This window comes from Doryrhamphus excisus, chromosome 18, assembly GCF_030265055.1.
Source record: "Doryrhamphus excisus isolate RoL2022-K1 chromosome 18, RoL_Dexc_1.0, whole genome shotgun sequence".
NCBI lineage: Eukaryota > Metazoa > Chordata > Actinopteri > Syngnathiformes > Syngnathidae > Doryrhamphus > Doryrhamphus excisus.
Genome location: NC_080483.1, coordinates 4801471 through 4824512, shown reverse-complemented (window position 1 = coordinate 4824512; position 23042 = coordinate 4801471). Strand labels below are relative to the sequence as shown.

General features: G+C 39.6%; 2 protein-coding genes across 4 annotated transcripts; one reads left to right on the top strand and one right to left on the bottom strand.

Moving 5' to 3' along the window:
* Positions 1–1070: 1070 nt before the first annotated feature.
* On the top strand, positions 1071–22761 carry LOC131106243 (uncharacterized protein C20orf85-like). Of its 3 annotated transcripts, none has more exons than XM_058055133.1 (5): positions 1071–1135; positions 7179–7270; positions 21433–21514; positions 21586–21663; positions 21725–22761. In XM_058055133.1, exons 1-5 carry the CDS (start codon positions 1130–1132, stop codon positions 21872–21874), a joined length of 408 nt encoding a protein of 135 aa, XP_057911116.1. In that variant the 5' UTR covers positions 1071–1129; the 3' UTR covers positions 21875–22761. The 3 variants fall into 3 exon arrangements, with proteins under 3 accessions (XP_057911116.1, XP_057911117.1, XP_057911118.1); XM_058055134.1 differs by having other exon boundaries at positions 21729–21805; XM_058055135.1 differs by lacking the exons at positions 1071–1135; positions 7179–7270 and adding an exon at positions 20956–21014.
* On the bottom strand, positions 9654–14851 carry pck1 (phosphoenolpyruvate carboxykinase 1 (soluble)). The gene is made up of 10 exons (XM_058055130.1): positions 14724–14851; positions 14383–14640; positions 13745–13929; positions 13448–13651; positions 13000–13187; positions 12763–12925; positions 12447–12671; positions 11180–11311; positions 11019–11114; positions 9654–10421 (listed from the first exon to the last, which is right to left on the bottom strand). The coding sequence occupies exons 2-10, from the start codon at positions 14604–14606 to the stop codon at positions 9970–9972; spliced, it is 1869 nt and encodes a 622-aa protein (XP_057911113.1). The 5' UTR covers positions 14607–14640; positions 14724–14851; the 3' UTR covers positions 9654–9969.
* Positions 22762–23042: the final 281 nt, after the last annotated feature.

Here is a 23042-nt window from a genome sequence, read left to right as displayed (position 1 = left end):
TGTATTTTTTTTTAAAATGACATTTTGTGACAGCAAACAAAACAAAACAATTTTAGGAAAAATTGGGAATTAATTTGGGAAATTGCAGAAAAATGTTGTACGAATAAAGTCATATTTTGAAAAGCAACTTATTACAAAGAAAGTAAAAAAAAAATTGTAAAATCCCAGTAGTGATTTTACAAGAAAAAATATAACAAAAAAGTCACAATTTTATACGGATAAATGCGTAATATTATGAGGAAATATAATGTCATTTTAGTAGCTTATTTTGAAATATTTTAAAAAGTAATACAAGAAACAAAGAAAACAATGTTGTGATTCCTGGGGAAAAAGTTACAATATTATGTGATGTCCAAATAAGTTATGACAGAGTGATTGGATGTTATTGGTCAATTTATGCACTGAAATTACTCATGAATTATGCAATTCAGTTCACCTTTTTATTCATATATTTAGATGTTTATCCTCATTGTTTTCGATTGACTTGTCACAAATAATGTGTCCTCGTATTTCTGTTTATTACTAATGTATTCCTATTTAATCACTTTTATTACATTTGTCATCCTTTTCTTTCAGGTTTTTCTTCTTGGACCCTACACAATGTATACAGTTGTGTTTTATTATAATTGTGTATTATTATGATTATGATTATAACTATTACTATTATTACTATGATCATTATTATGATTATGATTATATAATTATTATTATGATTATTATTATGATGATGATTATTATTATTATGATATTGTGATTATTATTATTATCATGATGATAATTATGATAATTATGATTATGATGATTATTATTACTATTATGATGATGATTGTTATGATTATTATGACGATGATGATGATGATTAGTATTATTATTATGATGATTTTTATGATTATGATTATTATTATTATTATGATAATGATGATGATAATTATTATTGACGATTATTATGATGATGGTGATGATGATGATTATTATTATTATTATTATTCGGCCCTCAACGGGAAAAGTTTCTACGCCCCTTGCTTTTCTCAAGTCGCCCTCTCAGCATCTGCAGTAACGGCCTGCCTCCACCAGATGGCAGACTGGGACACCATTATGTGGGGGAAGAGCGCGGAGACGGCACATCACAATGAAGGTAGATATTTACATAATAAATAAGCAGATGTATGCAAATCTTTTCCACCAAGGGTCACATATGTCATAACTGAAGGATGTGGGAGGGTCCATTTTCATACATTATGTACATTGAAGATGCTGTAGGTCAATATATGCTAAGCTAGCTGAACCAAACTTTTTAGCGTTCTGTTTTAGCTGACAACGATCATTAGTGTAATATCTACTAATATGTCTTATTTCTTATTTTTACAATATGCCAACATATGTGTGTATGTGTGGTTGTTCGGCAGGATTAATGATTATGAAGAAGCATTTCTCATCAACAGGCTTGTTGTTGTTCGTCAAGCCAAACGGGATGTTTGTTTCCTGCGTGGTGACACTTTAACACTTCACACTGCTTCATATGTTGTTTGCGTCACTTTTGAAAAACAACTTAGGGATGATTAACTTTGGCCTCCGACATTATCTTCATGTGTGTGTTACACAATTGTGGTTCCAGCCAGAACAACAACATAGACTAAAAGTGTCGGAAAGGAAACACAAATACTCCTAAAACACTAAACACAATAATACTTAACCTTCCTCTTGTGTTAGCTTTCTGGTATCATCTCTTATGTTAACGGGTCGGTTTTGACCCATGTATTAACCCTTTCACGCATGTGGACAGCTATTAAAACGTCATTTTCAATTATGAAAATAGGTTTTGATGGCATTGTTGCTTATAAGCCTCTAGAGTGGACGCCTGAGAATCCACCCAACACTGCTTTGTGTGGTCAACCATTGTAACTGCAGAATAATTGTGTTAACATTGAAGATGGCTGCCAGGAATTAAAACATGCCTAACACCTGTGGGATTTCTGCTCAATCCTTCTAGAGTAGGAGACTCCTGCAGGTAAAAAAAAATATTTCTACATCAGGTAACACCTAATAATCACCATAGTTGTGAAAATTTCCAAGTATTGATTTTAGATTGGGAGGAAATTGCAATTTTTCAGATGTCCACCAAAGTGGACTGCATGCAATTACATGCAATTCCTGAACAGTATATCATTCTTGACAGTGTTTTATCTGAAGTAGTTTTCTTTTGTATAAATCAACATTTTATGCTATTAGATTGTAAGCTGCATTGTATATATCAATATGTATGATTTGTGCATTATTCATTATGAGTAACAGGTACTTTTCCAGCAAATTTGCTCTCTGCTGTGGATCCTGAGGAGTTTCAAGCCATAGATGATATGATCATGCTCTTCAAAGGCAAATTGTCTATCAAGCAATACATCTCCAAAAAACCAAAACACTGGGGTGTGAAAATTTGGGCAAGATCAGGGGCTTCAGGATACATGTACCACTTTGAAGTGTACAGGGGTGCAGCCAGCACAGGTGCAGTCAACGAATTGGGAATGGCTGCAGACGTCATCTTGCGCCTCTGTGATGACATCCAATTCAAGAACCACAAGGTGTTTTTTGATAACTACTTTTGTGGCATTCCATTAATTACTGTCTTGAAGGAAGAGGGCATCTATGTCACTGGCACATGCCGGGTCAACAGGCTTCAGGGGGCACAAACAAAACTCAGGAGTGCAACAGAACTCAAAGAAGGAGGAAGAGGAGCTATGTCTCTCTGTTGCCACCAATGGTGAAGATCTTGCTGTCAAACTTTGGCTTGACACTTGGCCTCTTCCTGTCTTGGCAAGCACCTGACGGATGTTGCACAGAGATGGTCCAAGAAAGATAAGAAGATCATCACCATGGACAGGGCATTTGCAGTGAAGGTCAACAACGATTATATGGGAGTGTTTGACCTGATGGACCAAATGGTGGCAATGTATCCTCACAGATGCAAGACCAAACACTGGTACATCAGAATGTTCTTCCACTTCCTCGATGTAACCGTTGTGAATGCCTGGCATCTCCTCAGATTCTCTGGATTGGAGGAGGGTGGTCTTCTGCCTTTCAAGGCATCTGTGGCTCATTCATTGATAAATTCAGGCACTGTCCGCAAAAGGGGGAGACCAAGTGACACCTCCCCACCTCCTCTTCCTGTGAAGCGCAAACCTGCATCCAAGGTACCCTGGGAGGTCAGGCCTGGTCCTGGAAACCTCTTGCCCCAGCTGAACAACATAAAAAATGCCCAAAGATGCCAAGACCCTGCGTGCACCCGAAAAACAAAGTGCAGCTGCATGTGTTGCAATGTGGCTGTGTGCCCTGGATGCATGGCAATTTTTCACACAAGACGGTGATCTAGTACTGTATCTCAGTACTGATCGACTACATAAGTACATAAGCATAAGCATGCAGCGTTGTAGCAGGGTTGTACCACCTCATCTGTGGCTTATCCCTAACCTTGTGAGGTTGTCAGTTGATGCACTATACTTTGTGTAGTTTGTCAGTTGAAGCACTGCAGTTTGATGAGTTTTGTCAATTGAAGCACTGCTGTTTGTCTCGTTTTGTCAAAATCCACAAACGCATGCTGTCCACCTATGTGGACATATTCATAACTTCTTGAAAATTTGGTGTATAAAAACAGAACCAAATCAGTTCTTATTTTTATGTCTAAAGACACATAAAAACACTTAGTAACATTTTTTTTATCTCAGTTTATCATGGGTCATGCATGAAAGGGTTAAATCAGCTATAAAATACACTAAAAACAATAAGTTACCATCAAATTTGCTTCTCATGTCTTGGTTACCTTCTTAGGCTTCCTCATCCATGAAAATGTTGCTTTTAATACTTTTGGTGTGGGCATGTAGGCCTTTTTTTGTCACTATACCCCTCCATTTTAATTTCCAAAAATGGTCAAATGAACCTCAAAAGAATCATATTAATAAATTGAATTCTTTTGTTACCTGGCTATTACTGACAGCTATAGAACATATCTCTTAAATCAATTAGTTTTATTTATTTTCTCATTTTAGTATTAATCACTAAAGATAATCTATCTATATCTATATAAACTTGCGCGGGCCGCACTAACATTAAACTTTCATATCAAGGCGGGGCCCTAGTGTCCTGCGGGCCAAATTTGGCCGCGTGTTTGAGACCCCTGCCCTGAAGCTTACATAATGAGAAGAGGAGATGGTTGTCATTGTGTTGGCTAATGTACACTTATCATTACTTCCCATTTTAAAATGTAGTAAAAATGATTTTTTTGGTTTTATTTTGTTGAAATAGAGTTTCCTGACAAAGTCAAAAAGCCTTGATGCAATAAACAAATGTTATGTGATTCTTTTTATGCATTAAAATGTAAAACAGGTCGGTGCCGACCCTAACACAAGAGGAGGGTTAATGCTGTGTCTCAATTAATTCACATGCATACTTTCACTAATCTTTGATGTGCATAAGTGCATTCATAATGAGAAGTACAACAAAATGGTGGTGTTGTACTTAAAACACTCCAAATGCACGGCACATATAGACATCATCATCGTCATTCCCACTCACATTCATACCTGTGGACAATTTGGAGTCCGCAATTAACCCAACATGCATGTTTTTGGAATGTGGGAGGAAACCGGACTACCTGGAGAAAACCCACATACGCACGGGGAGAACATGGAAACTCCACACAGAGAAAGAGTTATTAGCCATCTTTGACACTCTTCTTCTAAAACTTAATCATCCGGTTAGAAATCTAGGGGTAGTAATTAGTAGTAAACAGCCACATTAAATCAATAACATAAAAAACCCAGCCAAAATCAAAGGGATGGGTTCTAAGCCAGATTTAGGGACACTAATCCATGCCTCTGTCTCCAGCAGGCTGGACTACTGTAACGGCCTTCCTACCGGACTCTCTAAACAAGCTATAAAACCGCTGTAGTACATCCAGAATGCTGCTGCTCGAGTCCTGACTAGAACCAGGAAATATGACCATGTTAGTCCAGTACTTTAGACTTGAAAATAGCTTGTGCCAAAGTACATCTCTGATATGTTAGCGCCACATAAACCATTTCGGGCTCTGAGACGGTCAGATCGTGGTCTCCCCGAGTCAGGACTAAACACGGTGAGGCTGCATTTCAGTTTTATGCTGCCAAAATCTGGAAGAGTCTACAAGAAGATGTGGGACAATCCTCAACAATACAGGCTGAAAACACTTCTGTTCACCTGCGCATTAGCCAACGGAAAGTATCTTATCTGCGCTCTTCATTTATTATTCTTAATATTTTTGTTTTATTAATTGATTTTTAAAAATAATTCAAAAAGCGGTTCCCGCACACTGTGTCGCTTTCATTCATTAGTTTATTTAGATAACGTTTCGGTCCATTTGACCTTCATCAGACATATTATCCCATCCCCGCCCTACACACATATGTATATGTATGTCTCCGATGGGTGCAGGCGACCAATCCGGGGACTTAGGGAGCGACCTGTTTTGATGAGTATCACCTGTCGAAGGGCAATAACATTCATTTAACAGGTGTACAGATTTTAACATATGAAAAAACATTTTTTATACATAATTCAATTCAAACATAGCACATAAACACATGTACAAATAGGGGCAACCATGCCAATGATTTAAAAACAGTTTAATGATTTTTTTTAATATAAAAAAATCAGTAAATACTCAACATCTTTTATAGAAAGAGGAGGGGGGGAGAGGAAAGAAAAATTTGATTTTTGAAATTTTCTGTAATGATTTTATGATCTTACCCTTCTTTTCTGTAAAGCACTTTGAATGACCTTGTGCACAAATAGTGCGCTATAAATAAACTTATAATTTTTTTATAATTTCAGTGGTGAAAAGGAGAAAACAAACAAAGTGGGTAAATATTGGGATTTTCTCATTTCTAAAAAAAACATTAGATTTGATTAAATACAGGGACTAACTTGAGTCTTTAAATTCATCATTTAAAAGTAGAGAAGTGGTTAAGTGCCTCTCTAATTCTTTCATGTTATTCAAAAAAAAGAGATTAAATTAGTAACTATAGGGACTAACTTTAGTGGTTGTAATAAAAAGAAGAGAAAAAGAAGAAAAATATTGGGGTCTTGCCATTTTTCTAAAAAGTGGTTGCAAAGCACCATTAAAAAGAAGTGGGTAAATATTTTCTCATGTCCAGTCCAGTCTCTCCAGTCTCAAGTCAGCTGGGATAGGCTCCAGCATACCCCTTGCCACCCTTGTGAGGATAAGAGGCATAGAAAAAGGATGGATGGATAGATTAGATTACATGCCGGCACTAACTCGAGGGGTTGCAAATTACAATTAAAAGGAGAAAAGACATGTAAATACAGTAACTATCATGAGATTTTTAAACAAATACAAGACTAGTAAATATGGGAACTAACTTTAGTGGTTGCAATTCACTTTCAAAAAGGAGAGAGAAAGAATAAACTGGTAAAAACAGATTATATTACATACAGGGACTAATTCGAGTGTTTGCAAATCACCATTAAAAAGCAGAAATATTGGGCGTTACTCATGAGATTAAATGCAGACTTACTCAAGTGGTTGCAAATCACCACTGAAAAGAAGACATGGTGAATATTGGAATAATCTCATTTGTCTACCCACCAACTATATGTGCTTTCTTTTATTATTTGCCATTTTATTATTATTATTATATTTATTTATTACTGATTGATTGATTTTCTTTATTCTTGATTTGTTTATTTATTTTTCATCTTATTTTGTGCAGAAAAATAAAAATTAAGATATTTGAGAACAGTGGAATGTTTTATCAGAGCTTTTGTAGAAAATTGGAACCAAAGCACTGAAAAAGTTTGTATATTTTTCAGTTTTTAATAAATGCGTTTTTTTTTGGGGGGGGGGGGCCTGATGCGGCCCAGCCTTGCCCAGACCCTAGCTCCAGTGGCCCCCAGGTAAATTGAGTTTGAGACCCCTGGATTAGACTAATTTGAGTGGTTGCAAATGACCATTAAAGGAGAAAAGGCAACTATTGAGGGTGGTAAGTGTCCATCATTACACATTTTTTATTTAGACAGTTTTGAGTGTAAAGTCAGTGTACTATTTTGCCCTTCTTCTCAGTGTGACTGCACTTTTGCACCCAAAAGACTAATTGTACACAAGTACACAAGTTCTCCAATGGATGTCTTCACAGGCTAATTGCACTAAAAGACGCAGCAGGAAGGAACGGAGTCGACTGGCTGAGCTAACGAGGTCTGGTGGACACGATGACCAGAAGGAGCTCAGGTAGGAACACAAAAAAGCAAACATGAGATGTGGAAACCAACTTAATGGTATCGGTTATCAATGAAAGATGAATCCAAGTCATAAAATGACATAATACTGTCTACAGTACAGCTCAGCCTCAATGGTTTGTATTGTCAGTGTCATAGTCCAAAAGCCACAATACAACTTCATTATTATTATTATTATATTATTATATATATTATATTATTATTATATTATTCTTAAGTACACCATAACCATCGATTTTGTCTCAACAAACGTTTTCAGTTTTAGTTCAAAAGGCACCTCATACACACTCAAATGCAAGGTGTCCAAAGTGCGTGTATAGGGCCATTTTTAGTCTGCAGCTTGTCTTTTATTGGCCCTGTGCATATTCTAAAAAATCATTATTTATGAGAAATATTATTACGCTAAAATAACACAAAGCTAAAGTGTGGGTATTTGGATCAGTTTATACTGTATTACCCTTCACTGGTTGCTTTTAGCATTAATTGAATTTTCTTGCACAAAAAAAACAATTATTGTGCCTTCATGCCTTCAGTCATGTAATGGTAATGGTAATGGTAATGGTTTTATTTCATTTGAACATGCATCAGATTACAATTGAGTGCATCCCATAATCAGTTCACAGTTCCACATGTCCAAAAGGAGTAGGAAGAAGCAAAGCTTATTAAATCCTACCCCTCCATCTGGTACTTTTACAATCAGTAACTGTTACATTTGTTCACTTCCCGCTTTCCATAATACATTTTTTTTTTGTTTTTTTTTAATAATGTACCTCGTACCAAAGTACGAGGTGATATGAGCATCCAATGACATAATGGGTCCCATAGTAAGTATCAATATAGTGATATATATAGCACATCATGTGTCACGCCCTGTGTGGGTTTGCACGTGACAGTTTGGGTTTGAGTTTCCGGTCTGGGTTTTGGTTTCCTTTTTGCTCGGTCTTATTTTGTCTGACTTCCTGTTTTGCCTTGTCTGCCTCCGTTGTCTTAGTTACCCACACCTGTCCCTAATTTGAGTGTCTATTTAGTTCAGGTGTGTGCGTCTCCCTTTGTGGGATTATTGTTGTTTGTCCGTCAGCAAGTTGAGTTGCCTTTTCTTCTGCTGCTATTATAGCCAGAATAAATATTATTTTACCTGCATTTGGTCCTGCTCTCTGCATCCTGGGGTCGCACCGCAACATAGACATGCCGCTCCGTGACATCATGACTGGTTCAAGACTCTTCATCCTTGTATTTAGCAAACATCAACTGCTTGTATTGTTTCTTGAATTGGCTCATCGTTGTGCATTGTTTGATTTCCTTACTCAATCCATTCCATAGTTTGATTCCACATACTGAAATGCTATGGCTAGCATAACGTAGTCCTAGCATATAAGTGTTTCAAATGTACTTCTTCCCTGAGATCATATTTCTCCTCTCTTGTAGAGAAGTATTGGATGACATTTTTAGCTAATTGGTTATTTTTAGCCTTATGCATTATTTTAGCTGTTTGAAGATGAACTATATCAGCAAGTTGAAGTATTTGTGATTTTAGAAATAAGGAGTTAGTATGTTCTCTGTAGGCGGCATTATGAATTATCCTTACTGACCTTTTTTGCAGTACATTTAGCGAGTGAAGATTGCTTTTATAGTTATTATCCCATATTTCCACACAATAAGTAAGATATGGTAGAACCAGAGAGCAATAAAGAGTGTGGAGTGATTTCTGATTGAGAACAAATTTTGCTTTGTTCAATACTGAAATATTTCTGGCCACCTTATGTTGTATATTTGTAATATGAGGTTTCCAGCTCATATTTTCATCTATTGTGATCCCCAGAAATGTATTTTCCTTCACCCTTTCAATGTCCACACCGTCTATTTGTATTTGCTAGTTTGTGTCCTTTCTGCTGTTACCAAACAGCATGATTTTAGTTTTACTTAGGTTCAAGGACAATCTATTATCATCAAACCATCTTTTTAGTGTGACCATTTCTTTCCTGACCTTTCTAATGATTTCATCTGTACTCCCTCCAGAACAAAAAGCAGTGGTATCATCCGCAAATAATACCAGCTTTAAGTCTTTCGTAACTTTGGAGATATCATTGATGTACAAGTTGAACAGTTTTGGCCCCAGTATTGACCCCTGGGGAACTCCGCACATAATATATGAACTTGCAGATGTGTATTCTCTAGCTTTACGTATTGTTTCCTGTCGGCTTTTGACCCAGTTCAGAACTAATCCTCTTATTCCATACCTTTATAATTTAGTTATTAGGATGTCATGATTGATTGTATCAAAAAAATCTTAAGCTAATGGCGGTTAAACATGAGCATCAGTGATGTTCTTCTAAATAAATGAAAACTTTTCAACATGAGAAATAAAGCAGCGTAAGTAATGGCAGTATGTTTATTGACAGTTGCCCTTTTGGGGCCAGAACTTAGATTTGAATACAAAGTAGACATATAAAAATAAATTAAGGCATAAAGTATTGTGCGTTCACAATAAGTTATCATGAAATACAACAAATGGAATAAGAATTAAATGCACAGGAATGGATGGAGAGCTAGCCGTTAGCATTGAATGCTAACAGGAGTACCTTTGGATTGTTCACCTTCAATCGGTGACATTTGCATGTTACAATCAGTGGCAATGGAACATTCTAGCAAGTCTACGAAAACTATAATGAGGTTTTCCTCGTAACATTTTCTTCACATCTGGTTGACCCGATGCCGGAGGAGCTCCAGCTGCCTCGCCACCTCCACGGGCAGGTCATCGTTCACCTGCGTGCGGAAGTACTTCTCCACTTCCTCCACCTCCTTCTGCCAGAAGTCTTGGTCCAGAGCAAACAACTGGTTCATGTCCACGCTCAGACCGTGTAGGTCCAGAGAGTGCGGGCATGGCAGGTAGCCCACGGCGGACGGCATGGCGCCGGCCTCGCCATTCAACCGCCGAAACATCCAGTCCAGAACGCGGATGTTTTCACCAAAACCGGGCCAGAGGAAGCCGGCAGAGGGGCTCTTGCGGAACCAGTTAACATGGAAGATCTTGGGGAGCTTGGCGCCGGGACGCTCTGCCATGCTGAGCCAGTGAGAGAGGTACTGGCCGAAGTTGTAGCCGAAGAATGGCCGCATGGCAAATGGGTCGTGCATGATCACCTTGCCTGGAACGAGAAGCAAGGGACAAGGGGCGTATGACAAGGTGAAGGGAAGGAGAAGAGGAAGAAGGAGGACAAGGAAAGGAAGGAGCGGAAGAAAGAGGAAGACAATGAGAAGGGAAAAATATAGAGGGAAATGAAAGAGAAGTGAAAGGAGGAGAACGAGGGGAAAGAGAAGAAGAAAAAGAAGTCACGAAAAGGGAGAAAGTAGAAGGATAATAGCAGGAAGGGGAAGGAGAAGAATAAAAAGGAATGAGAAGACGATTGAGAAGGAGATGAATTAAAAGGAAAGAAGAGGAAGAAAGAGGAGGAAGTCATAGGAAGGTTTGGAGCAGAAAAGGAGGAGGAGAATGAGGAGAATAAAAAAGATGCAGCAGAAGAATAACAAAGGAGGAAGGGGAGGAATGTGGAACAGTGAGATAAAAGAGGAACAGAAAATAAAGAAAATGAGCAGGAGGAGAAAGAGGAGAAGGATATGAAGAGGAATGAGAAGACAAACGAGAAGGAGATGAATGAGACCAAAAGAAGGAGAATGAGGAAGAACAAGAAGAAGTAGTCAGTAGAGATCTTCAGCTGGTCATCACGACGTCTCAGGATACCAACCTTTGTGTTCAGCTGCGGCGGTGGCCTCTGACCTCATGGCAGCACCAACAAAGACACCGTGCTGCCAGCTGAAGGCCTCATAGACCAGCGGAACACCTGAAGAAGAACGTCCTCATGGAGTTAATTGCACCTTGATGGAACATTTCTTCTGTCTTACTCACCTTCAGGCCGACGTCCCCCAAAGATGATGGCCTCAATCGGAACACCTTCTGGTGATTCCCACAGAGGGTCAATGATGGGGCACTGACTGGCCGGCGAGCAGAAACGAGAGTTGGGGTGGGCACAAGGTTCATCTGCAGAAAACAACAAGGTTGACAAGGTTCTCCATCCTGGTCTTCTTTAACGGCCTTTGTCAAACATCTCCCACATTTGCACTTTTTAAGTTGCAGCTTTTTATGACTTCATGAAGCTCTGCCAACTGTCCATCTGGTACCGATGTGGCAGACAGAGACCTGGCCATCCTGACGGACCATAGCTGCCAAAATCCGTTAATTTGAGTCCCGTGCTCTCGGAACCATTGAGGGTGAGCGGCAGTATTACTGCCTCTATAGCATGGCGCTATGCTAAAGGACAAACCAGTCTGTGCATGTCCTCTGACCACCCCACCGGAGTTCGGTTGGAGACTTGCAGCCTGATCCTGGAGGAGGTCTTACTTGCTGTAAAGCCAGATCTTGCTGGCAAGATATCGAATGCCTTAATGCAGGGGTCTCAAACTCAATTTACTTGGGGGCCACTGGAGCTCGGGTCTGGGTGAGACTGGGCCGCATCAGGTTTCCCCCCCCAAAAACGCATTTATTAAAAACAAAAAATTAAAAAAAACTTTGCTTTGGTTCCGATTTTCTACAAGAAAAGCTCAGATAAAACATTCCACTGTTCTCAAATATCTTACTTTTTTATTTTTCTACACAAAATAAGATGAAAAATAAATAAACAAATCAAGAATAAAGAAAATCAATCAATCAGTAATAAATAAATGTAATAATAATAATAAAACAGCAAATAATAAAAACTTAAGAAACCACATATAGTTGGTGGGTAGACAAATTATTTTTTTCAGATTAAAATTAACAAAGCATTATTAGAGCCCTGTAGACATGACAAAACACGACTGCAGGGTCTTGAGACACATGCTAACTCGCAAACTGGAGAGCTAGCGACCTAAACGGTAGCCTTCATCCTTTAAACTTAAATAGCCAAAAACTTACCACTTCCACACGGATAGGGAGGTTAACTATTAACAGTTATTTAACCTTTAACATGAACATTAATCAAACGTAATAATTTTTTCTGGGTACATGATACCATACAGCATCCATATCAAACTTGCGCGGGCCGCACTAACATTAAACTTTCATATCAAGGCGGGGGCCTCAAACTAGTGTGGCCCGCAGGCTGCGTGTTTGAGACCCCTGCCTTCATGACTCTTACCGTCTTCTGGCTTCCAAGATTTGTTCTTCCAAGAAGTGACGCTGACGCCCTCTGCCAGCTCCTCATCCATGCCCTCCCAGTGAACACCGCCATCGCTGGTCTCTGCCACATTGGTGAAGATGGTGTTCTTGGCAATAGTTGCCATGGCGTTTGGGTTTGTTTTGGCAGAGGTACCAGGCGCAACACCAAAGAAGCCGTTTTCGGGGTTGATGGCGCGTAAGTTGCCTGCAAGTGTGATGAGAGGAAAGTGAGCGGTCGCGGAAAAGTGATGGTGATGATGCTAGCTGGTTGGTTGTACACCCCTGGTGGTCCTCACCTTGCTGATCAAACTTCATCCAGGCGATGTCATCACCGACACACTCCACCTTCCACCCTGGCAGTGTTGGACGCAGCATGGCCAGGTTGGTCTTCCCGCAGGCACTGGGGAAGGCTGCCGCCATGTACTTCTTCTGACCAGCAGGGTTGGTGATGCCCAGGATCTGAACAAGGGGACAATTAACAGTTAATGTCACTGTGACGTCTGGTCCGATGATGGGATCGTTCATCGTCCTACCAGCATGTGCTCAGCCAACCAGCCTTCCTCCTTGGCGAGACGTGAGGCGATGCGCAGGGCAAAGCACTTCTTCCCCAGTAGGGAGTTTCCTCCATACCCACTCCCGAAAGAGACAATCTGTCTACGCTGTGGGATGTGGGCGATGAGGGTCTGCTCAGGGTTGCAAGGCCAGTTATTGACCAGTGGTCCTGAAGATCAGAAATTCTTCAAATTCAGCACTGACCCAAAACAAACTACAGTAGATTACCGTTACTTGAAGAGTCTGCATCACATCAAAGGCAAAATACCACAAATAATAAAACCATTAAAAAACGATTTTTAATACTCTGACCAGGGGTCTCAAGCTTGACCATATTTTGTGTCCCCTACTTGACATCACGAGTATAAATAAGTATAAGTGTTGTTATTAGCTGTAGCACAAGGATCGCTGGGACAGACGTGGACGTACTTTTAAGTGGCAGTGGACAGCCAACGGAGTGCAGACAACGGACAAACTCGCCGTTCCCGAGTGCGGCCAGAACCGCCTTGCCCATTCGGGTCATGACCCTCATGCTGGCCACCACGTATGGCGAGTCGGTCAGCTCCACTCCGATCTTGGAGAGGGCGGACCCGACCGGACCCATACTGAAGGGGATGACATACATGGTGCGACCTGATTGGACAAATGTGTGGTTATTAAAACGGAATATCCGGCATGTATACATTGGGAATCCGTTGTGGTTCTAAGTTCAGGATTTTGCCATACCTTTCATGCATCCGGGGAAGCGCTGAGCCGCCGCTTTGTCAAACTCCTCCGGCGACATCCAGCGGCCCAGCTGGCTGACTCCGCCCCCCAGAGGAGTGGGCACTGTGTCCCGCTGCTCTCTGGTCACGATCACAGTCCTGCTCTCCACGCGGGCCACGTCCCTCGGGTCGGTCCTGGCCAGCCAGCTTCAGAAAGAAGAAACATGATGACCGATGAAGATGATCCAACATTACGTCATTTGGAAAAACGTACTGGGATGTAAACAGGAAGAAGAGTGAAGAAAATGTGGAGTCTTTGCAGCTAGAACTACTTCCACTTTTCTGGGAAGATTTTAGACATTGGAACTTGTGTTGTGTACCGGGAACAATAAAGGGTCTTCCCAAAAATGGGAAGCATACAATATGCAAATTCCGAAAATTTACCGAACCATTAAGAGTGGACGCAGCCTAATAGTTAAGTCCCAGTACGTTATTCCATCCATTTATTTTTATGCAGATTCTGCTGGAACCGGAATGACGGGTTAGCTTCCCGTTGTGTTGTTCATGACAACAGCTGACATCTGAGCGACATTCCATCACTCCTTGTCCTTAGATACCATCTGACAGCCTAAATAGATCAGGATGACGCCCTCCACCTACCAGTTATCATACTTGGTGAGCTTCTTGATCACCCCCTGTTCCTCCAGCTGGGCCAAGATGGTGCGGTTTTCCTCATCAGAGCCGTCGCAGACATGCAAGGAGTCCGGCTGGCACAGAGTCACGTTGGCTTCCACGAACTCCCTGACAGCCGGGCTGAGGGCGCTCAAGTCACCCTGCAGGACCCGCGGGCCGCTTTGCTTTTGGGACTTCAGCTGAGGAGGCATGGTGGCAAGATGAGACTAGAGGTGGAGAGCAGGTCTGGAGCAGAGAGGATGGAAGACAAGGAAAGTTTAGAACTTGTCTGTGCAGAACGCTGCAGGAGCATGAGGGTGAAGACGGACCTCGCTTGCTGTTGTTGTTGCTGAGCTTTGGTAAGCGTGAGCTGCGCTGCAAGCAGGGTGCGCTCCTTTTATCTTCTAGGATGTCCCTCAAAGGTGAGGGAGGGGTGGGATGTGTATGTGTGTGAGAGCGTATGGACCTGTTGTTCTTCATGTTTCGCATGCGTGTGTTGCAGGTGAATCATTAATATGCGTCGGAATGTACAACCAGTTCCCTGGTGACAAGTTGACGAGAGGACTTTCTCTTTACAGTGGATTGATTATTTGTCATCTTATCTGCCGTGATTGTGGGCCAGATAAAAACATCCCATAATAAGCAGAAAAAGTCACAACCTCTTGCAGAAGTTGAATTTGAACTTTGACCCACTTTGCTGACCGATGTCATTTCTGGAGCGCCTTGACGGAACCTCATTGGCTGCCTGCTGGGGGCTCGCCCTGCTTGGGTTGAACATCGGGGCTGTGGAAACAAGTATGAGTAATTGACAGCTGAGTTGACTGATGTGAGTACAGGCCCCGTATTTGAAGGTTCAGGAGTGGAGGAGACATACTACTTGTCCCCTCCATCAGCTTCCCCTTCATCTTCCCCACACGTGCAGTCCGCCACCACCATGCTTAGCTAACGACAACCCAGTTTCCTCTTCGCAATTTTGCAGAATTCATCATTCCCTCAGTCGCGCCCACGTCCACCACCATCCCGGTTTCTGCCCCCTAATGTCACACGACCAGACATGCTTGGTGAATTCTACGTTGGAATGAATCTTTTTCCTCCATAAACCACAGCTCCAGCCACCAGCACTCGTGTAGCCTCATATCATGACCACCACGTTTGACTGGAGGCACGACACAATCATGAAAATCTTGCTAGTTTTGTTACTCCCAACAATTTAAGTGGCCAATGTGCTCCCTAATGAACTGCGGGTCTGCAGCGCCGGCAGCACTCGTGCAGCAGGCCTGAAACGTGACCCTACCATCACCATACTTGACTTGATTATCTTGTTACATATTAAATATGTTTACGTTCTATAGCAGGGGTCTCAAACTTGCGGCCCGCGGGCCAAATGTGGCCCGCAGGACACTAGTTTGAGGCCCCCGCCTTGATATGAAAGTTTAATGTTAGTGCGGCCCGTGCAAGTTTGATATGGATGCTGTATGGTATCATGTACCCAGAAAAAATTATTACATTTGATTAATGTTCATGTTAAAGGTTAAATAACTGTTAATAGTTATCCTCCCTATCCGTGTGGAAGTGGTAAGTTTTTGGCTATTTAAGTTTAAAGGAAATAACTTGGAGGCTACCGTTTAGGTCGCTAGCTCTCTAGTTTGCGAGTTAGCATGTGTCTCAAGACCCTGCAGTTGCGCAATATGTTGTAAATAAAAAGAGTATAAATGTGACTATAGTCGTGTTTTGTCATGTCTACAGGGCTCTAATAATGCTTTGTTCATTTTAATCTGAAAAAAATAATTTGTCTACCCACCAACTATATGTGGTTTCTTAAGTTTTTATTATTTGCCGTTTTATTATTATTATCATATTTATTTATTTATTACTGATTGATTGATTTTCTTTATTCTTGATTTGTTTATTTATTTTTCATCTTATTTTGTGTAGAAAAATAAAAAGTAAGATATTTGAGAACAGTGGAATGTTTTATCAGAGCTTTTCTTGGAGAAAATTGGAACCAAAGCGAAGTTTTTTTCATTTTATTTTTTTAAATAAATGCGTTTTTTTGTTTGTTTTTTTTGGAAAACCTGATGCGGCCCAGTCTCACCCAGACCCGAGCTCCAGTGGCCCCCAAGTAAATTGAGTTTGAGACCCCTGTTCTATAGCATTGTCTCTTGACAAGATGAACTGTAATAAAACCCCCACCAATGGGGATCATATTCTGCTTTAGTATAGCGTGACGGTACATATTGGAATTTAAGTTTCCCCCAATGAACCGCAGCTCCCCGGTGCTGGCAGCACTCGTGCAGGTAGCAACTATGCTTATTTGTAGGCCAGACAGTTATCTTGCTACCCACTTGTGTTATGTAATTCTCAGTGGGTGGTAAATCTATATTGCACAACAAGCTGCATGCTGACTACTCTAAATGACTTGTGAGGGCTAGACTAAATGGATGAAAGTAAAGTCACAGTCACTGAGAAAATAAAAACTTTGAGGCGTTCTTGTGTCTGCTGGTGTTTGTTTTGTATCAGGAAAGCGCCTTGATGATACCGCCAACTGTTGCATAACACCCTCAGCCGCTTGTGTTTTATGAACAGGATGCCCAATTGTATGTCAGCACTCATAAAGCATCCTCGGAATCTTTAACACGATCACTGAAGCTTTTGTAGTCAACAAGTCAAGTCAAAGCAGCACATGTTTAAAGAGTACCACTCAGGTTCACCTCAGGAAACCTGCTGACTTGCTGTTACCAAACAGCATGATTTTAGTTTTACTTAGGTTCAAGGACAATCTATTATCATCAAACCATCTTTTTAGTGTGACCATTTCTTCTCTGACCTTTCTAATGATATAATCTGTACTCCCTCCAGAACAAAAGGCAGTGGTATCATCCGCAAATAATACCAGCTTTAAGTCTTTTGTTACTTTGGAGATATCATTGATGTACAAGTTGAACAATTTTGGCCCCAGTATTGACCCCTGGGGAACTCCGCATGTAATATATGAACTTGCAGATGTGTATTCTCCTAGCTGTACGTATTGCTTTTGGTTTTAGTTTTTGGAAAATGATTTAGTTTTTACAAAAATGAAGTCAAAATACAGTACTATGGAAATAAAGTCATAATTACCAGTATACCATTTTAAAAACAGTTATAATTTTACAAAAATGAAGTCAATAGTGTGACAAAAAAATTATTTTAGTAGCAAAAATGTTCATTCATTCATTTTATATGCCTAGGGTTGCGGGGTATGCTGGAGTCTATCCCAGCAGACTTCGGAGGCACACCCTAGACTGGTGGCCAGCCAATCACAGGGCACATATACACAAACAACCATTCACACTCACATTCATACCTATGGACAATTTGGAGTCGCCAATTAACCTAGCATGTTTTTAGAATAGGGGAGGAAACCGGAGTACCCGGAGAAAACCCACACACGGGGAGAACATGTCATTGCCAAACGGAGATTTGAACCCAGATCTTCCCGATCTACTGTGTGGCCAACATGCTAACCAATTTGAATATGCTGAGAAAAAAAACAAGCAAAATCAAGTTGTAATTCTTGGGAAATGAGGTCAGAAAAAGTTAGAATACTATAGCAATTTTGTCAAAGTCATGGGTGTTGTATCGTAATATTTGCTTTGAAAGTTGAAATATATGGAAAATAATAAATAAAAAAACAGCCATGTAGTGTAGTTGTGGACTTGCACGTCAATCAGTGTTGTAACTGTGTTAGCAGCGTCAATGCAAGCTGCCGTCAACATACATCACACGAGGCAGCTGACGTCAATGTGTGGCTCAAAGTGCATGGATAGTATAGACTCACGTAAACACGACTGACTCATGCAGTGACCATGACTGAATCAACAACGACTTGAGCTAAGGTGATAAGATACTGCAGAGTCTCTCAGTCAATGTATGAATGAATGTGGGACCCAGCACACGAAGCCAGCTCCATCAGGGCATGCTTGGAGGAGTTTGGTGTGGAAGAACTAGAAGATGTCCAACATCAGGTCCCCTCACAAATGAACTCACTCATGGAAAGTCTTCTCAGAAGCATTAAAGCTGTTCTACCAAGTTATCTTCATTTTTAACTATGTCCCTATACGTTTGTAGATGTGGGTTAGGGTTGGTGGCCATGTTAAAATCCCTAACTTCTTTGCATCCCAGAACTTCAGTGGGAAATGACAAGTCATTGCTGAAGATATGACTGGAGCGCCATCTCGTGTTCTATTTTTGTTACTACACACAGTACAAGAGCTCAAACAGATTCTCATGTTACTTAATAACACAGTAATAACGTTTTTATGGTAATGGTAATGGTTTTATTTCATTTGACCATACATCCGATTACAATTGAGTGCATCCCATAATCAGTTCACAGTTCCACATGTCCAAAAGGAGTAGGAAGAAGCAAAGCTTATTAAATCCTACCCCTCCATCCGGTACTTTTACAATCACTAACTGTTACATTTGTTCACTTCCTGCTTTCCATAATACAGTTTAAGGTTTTTTTTGTTTTTTTTTTAATAATGTACCTCGTACCGAAGTACAAGGTGATATGAGCATCCAATGCCATAATGGGTACCATAGTAAGTGTCAATATAGTGATATATATAGCACATCATGACTGGTTCAAGACTCTTCATCCTTGTATTTAGCAAACATCAACTGCTTGTATTGTTTCTTGAATTGGCTCATCGTTGTGCATTGTTTGATTTCCTTACTCAATCCATTCCATAGTTTGATTCCACATACTGAAATGCTATGGCTAGCATAACGTAGTCCTAGCATATAAGTGTTTCAAATGTACTTCTTCCCTGAGATCATATTTCTCCTCTCTTGTAGAGGAGTATTGGATGACATTTTTAGCTAATTGGTTATTTTTAGCCTTATGCATTATTTTTGCTGTTTTATTATTTGAGCTCTTTTATGATGGCCATAGAGGAGTCTGACCCGGGAACAAACATTATTTACATGGTTTGTTTCCAGAGAACGATAATTTGTTAATTTTCCATTTTTGATGATTTGTCAAGGGACACCGAATATTATGTTGGGCTATATAGACATATACCAAAAGAAAGATTAGACTGTCATCTTTCGCCACAAAAAATTTTTGTTTCTACCTTTTTTTCATTCTTTAGTAATCAGCAGTAGAACATAGGTAAGTTTTAGCCAAATATCAGTTCTCAACAAAAAAGGGAGAAAAAAGGCTTTTTGTGAATACAAGATACATTTCAAGCATAACTTTCACTTTGACACAAATGTAGCCATATATCTTTAGCCACAATGTCTAAACAATGATGCCACAACATAAACACAAAAATTGGTATTTTACATGAAAATAAACTTTTTGTTTACAAATATGTATAACACCTTGAACTATGTACAGTTTTCACATTTTGAACTGTGTGTGCACACATTTACACACGCGTGAATGCGTTTTAAAAAAAAGAGATCTCTTCTATTGTGGAGTTGCATCATCACCTTTGTATGGAAGCTCGTTTTCGTCACTGAAAAAAAATTATCATAATGGTAAATCGAAATAATGAGATAAAAAGTCAAAATTATGAGATAAATAGTCGAAATTACGAGATAAAAAGTTGAAATTACGAGATAAAAAGTCTAAATTAAGAGATAAAATGTCAAAATTTGGTTCTACCATATCTTACTTATTGTGTGTAAATATGGGCTAATAACTATGAAAGCAATCTTCACTCGCTAAATGTACTGCAAAAAAGGCCAGTAGATAGATAGATAGATAGATAGATAGATAGATAGATAGATAGATAGATAGATAGATAGATAGATAGATAGATAGATAGATAGATAGATAGATAGATAGATAGATAGATAGATAGATAGATAGATAGATAGATAGATAGATAGATAGATAGATAGATAGATAGATAGATAGATAGATAGATAGATAGATAGATAGACTCCCTTTATTGTCATTGCACAAAAACACAGTAGTGAAATTGCCAACGAAATGTCGTTGCCTGGCTCCCATACTACCAACACTTTCTGAGAATAAACGCAAAATATTAAACACGAGAATAATGAGATGAGAATAACTCATAATAATAGCATAAAGTTGAAATCTTAATAAAAATATAGCATTGGTCTTTTAAAAAAAGATATGAGAAACAAACAAAACTAAATAAAGTGTGTTTTTTTTTTAGGGGGGGGTTAGGCTGGGGGAAAAAGTTTAGTTATATCAAAATAAAGTCAAAGCATTTTAATGGAATGAAGTCAAAGTATTAAAAAAAATATTTTTTTTTTTAATTTTTAAATTAAAATTTTAAATAAAAATTATTGACGAAGAAAGTTGAAATATTTGAAAAAAAAAACAGCAAGAAAGCGCAAAGTTGATACTAATAGTTGGCTTTTTCACCATAGCACAAAGCTGACATATGTTGTGGTTGCCTGGGTCGCACGCGCCAGTCCGGCAACGCCACGATCATGGCAACAGTCAACAGTTTAGTCAGTGTAACTTACACACAGGTGAAACACGAACCCAGCCCTGAGTTAGACACCACATACAAACACACACATGCAACAGGAAAGATGGCGGAGGCACAGCGAGCATCAGAACCAGTCAACTTTGTGCATCAGGATGAAATCTGGTAAAATTCCTGATTATTTTTGAAATAATGTCATATGTCAATGTCAATGTGATATTGTACTTGTCATTTAGAAAATTAACCACATCATTTGTGTCTTAAATTATTCACAATTAACATTTGCATTTTGGGTGTACCTAATATTTTGGCAGATGTACCAACTATGTAGGCCAAAAGTGTACATCATCATTTTGAATGTACTGCACTTAATATGTTGGCCTTTCATGCACCTATATTCTAATTTAGGATCTGGTGTCCCGGATAATGTAGAATGGGACTGAAGTTAGATGAGTGACAGTGATACTGCCGCCTAGTGGCCTTTTATAGTACTGCATATTTATATATACAATGCTTGAATGTTAGAATAATGATTTGTGTTCTGTGTAAACACACTTTTCCTCATTCCTGTGTGTGTGTGCAGGAAAGCTCACGTGAATACGGAGAAGGACTTGGCGGAGGTGTGGCCAAACAAGTGGGGGTTCCTCAGTGAGGTCTACAAGGAGGTACTCATGAGGGGGAGCATATGTTTGTGTGTTTATGTCTTAGTAACATACCCACCTTTTCATGTTGTTAGTATGAAAGGGAGAGCAACAACCTGAAGAAAGCAGCCAGCGCAGAACCTCCCAAACGACCTTTGACCCCTCCAGAAAAGGTAGGACTCCATCTACGTATGTGTATCGTTCTATGTCTGTGTTTATGTTTATGTTTGTCAGGTAGGGCCCTCCCCACCAGTGCCGCGGACCAGTCAGGCTGTGATTGGTTGGCGCTCTGCCCATTCTCACCTGTGTCTGGAAAGGTCGGCCATGGTGCATCATGGGAGACGCAGTTTTCTCAAAGAGCTGGGCTGGCCTCATCAAGCTTGAGACATGTCACTGATACCAGAGCTCTGTTTGCTGTAATATGCAATCACGCCACAGCCTAGCTGAGCAGCATGTGTGTCTGTCTGAGCCTCCCCACCTTTACAAATGTAGGGGCAACCTCTAATGCATATGAGAAAATATTCAATGAAATGTCTACATTAATTGATCAGGGAAATTAAGTGGCTGAACTATCTTTTTTTGGACACAAACCAGCCATCATCTATTGTTTGTCTTTTTTAAAAAGGCAATAATTTAGGTGATGATTTCTGATAAACGCTCCAGCACCCCCCGTGACCCTCGTGAGGAAAAAGCGGTAGAAAATGAATGAATGAATGAATAATAACAGGGGAAAACAAGACAGTGGCATGAACATGATTATATCTTGCAAAAAGGGGTAGGCATTCATAAGCTTTTGCTTCAGCCTACTCCTTTTGGGCTTGGGATCAGATAGTTGAATATAAATGTAAATAATGGAAAGTTATATTTTGATTGATGTAAGAAATGCACTGTAATGTTTCATATATTTGCCCAAATAAAATAAAATAAAAAAAAATTCATTCATTTTTTCACAATTGTTGCAATTTAACTGTTTGCTCGCAAACTCTGCGACACGTGGGTTAGCATGTTCGCTAACAGTCAAGTTTTTAGTAGGATTAACTCTTTCAAACTTCAAACGTTATTATATTTTGTTTCGGGATTTTTTTTTGCTGCTATTACATCACTTTTGTCAAACATAATACAAATATTCAAACAGATACATACATTTTGAAAAACCTGTCTTGTCAGTGTGTTTGAGGACATGCCGTTGGCGGATGGCCTTGAAACTCTAAGCCTCTTCTCAAATACAAACTTGTTTTGTTTGGCACTTCATTGAAAATGATTCTGAATTAAAAAAAGTATTTAAGTTTAAGTTTAAGTATTTTAAGTTTAACCTTCAATATTTTTGCTACTAACTCTATTTCATGTTGCATAATCATTGTTCCTGCATTTATTCAATTGTTGGTACTATTAATGCTGCGTTTGTGGGAATTAAGTTTAAAAACTGCGTCAGACTCTGTGACTCAGAAACAGTATTGGGCATGTTACTTTAAAAAAGTAATTAGTTATAGTTACTAGTTACTTCTCCAAAAAAGTAACTGAGTTACTAACTGAGTTACTAACTGAGTTACTC

Bases quoted from the DNA above. Each gene is read 5' to 3' on its own strand.
- LOC131106243 (XM_058055133.1), top strand. The intron at 7,271-21,432 runs GTAGGAACACAA...GTGTGTGTGCAG, and splicing joins GATGACCAGAAGGAGCTCAG to GAAAGCTCACGTGAATACGG. The intron at 21,515-21,585 runs GTACTCATGAGG...TCATGTTGTTAG, and splicing joins TCAGTGAGGTCTACAAGGAG to TATGAAAGGGAGAGCAACAA.
- pck1 (XM_058055130.1), bottom strand. From the start codon at position 14,606: ATGCCTCCTCAGCTGAAGTCCCAAAAGCAAAGCGGCCCGCGGGTCCTG. The intron at 13,188-13,447 runs GTACGTCCACGT...TCTGATCTTCAG, and splicing joins CTGTCCACTGCCACTTAAAA to GACCACTGGTCAATAACTGG. The intron at 12,926-12,999 runs GTAGGACGATGA...CCCCTTGTTCAG, and splicing joins GGTTGGCTGAGCACATGCTG to ATCCTGGGCATCACCAACCC.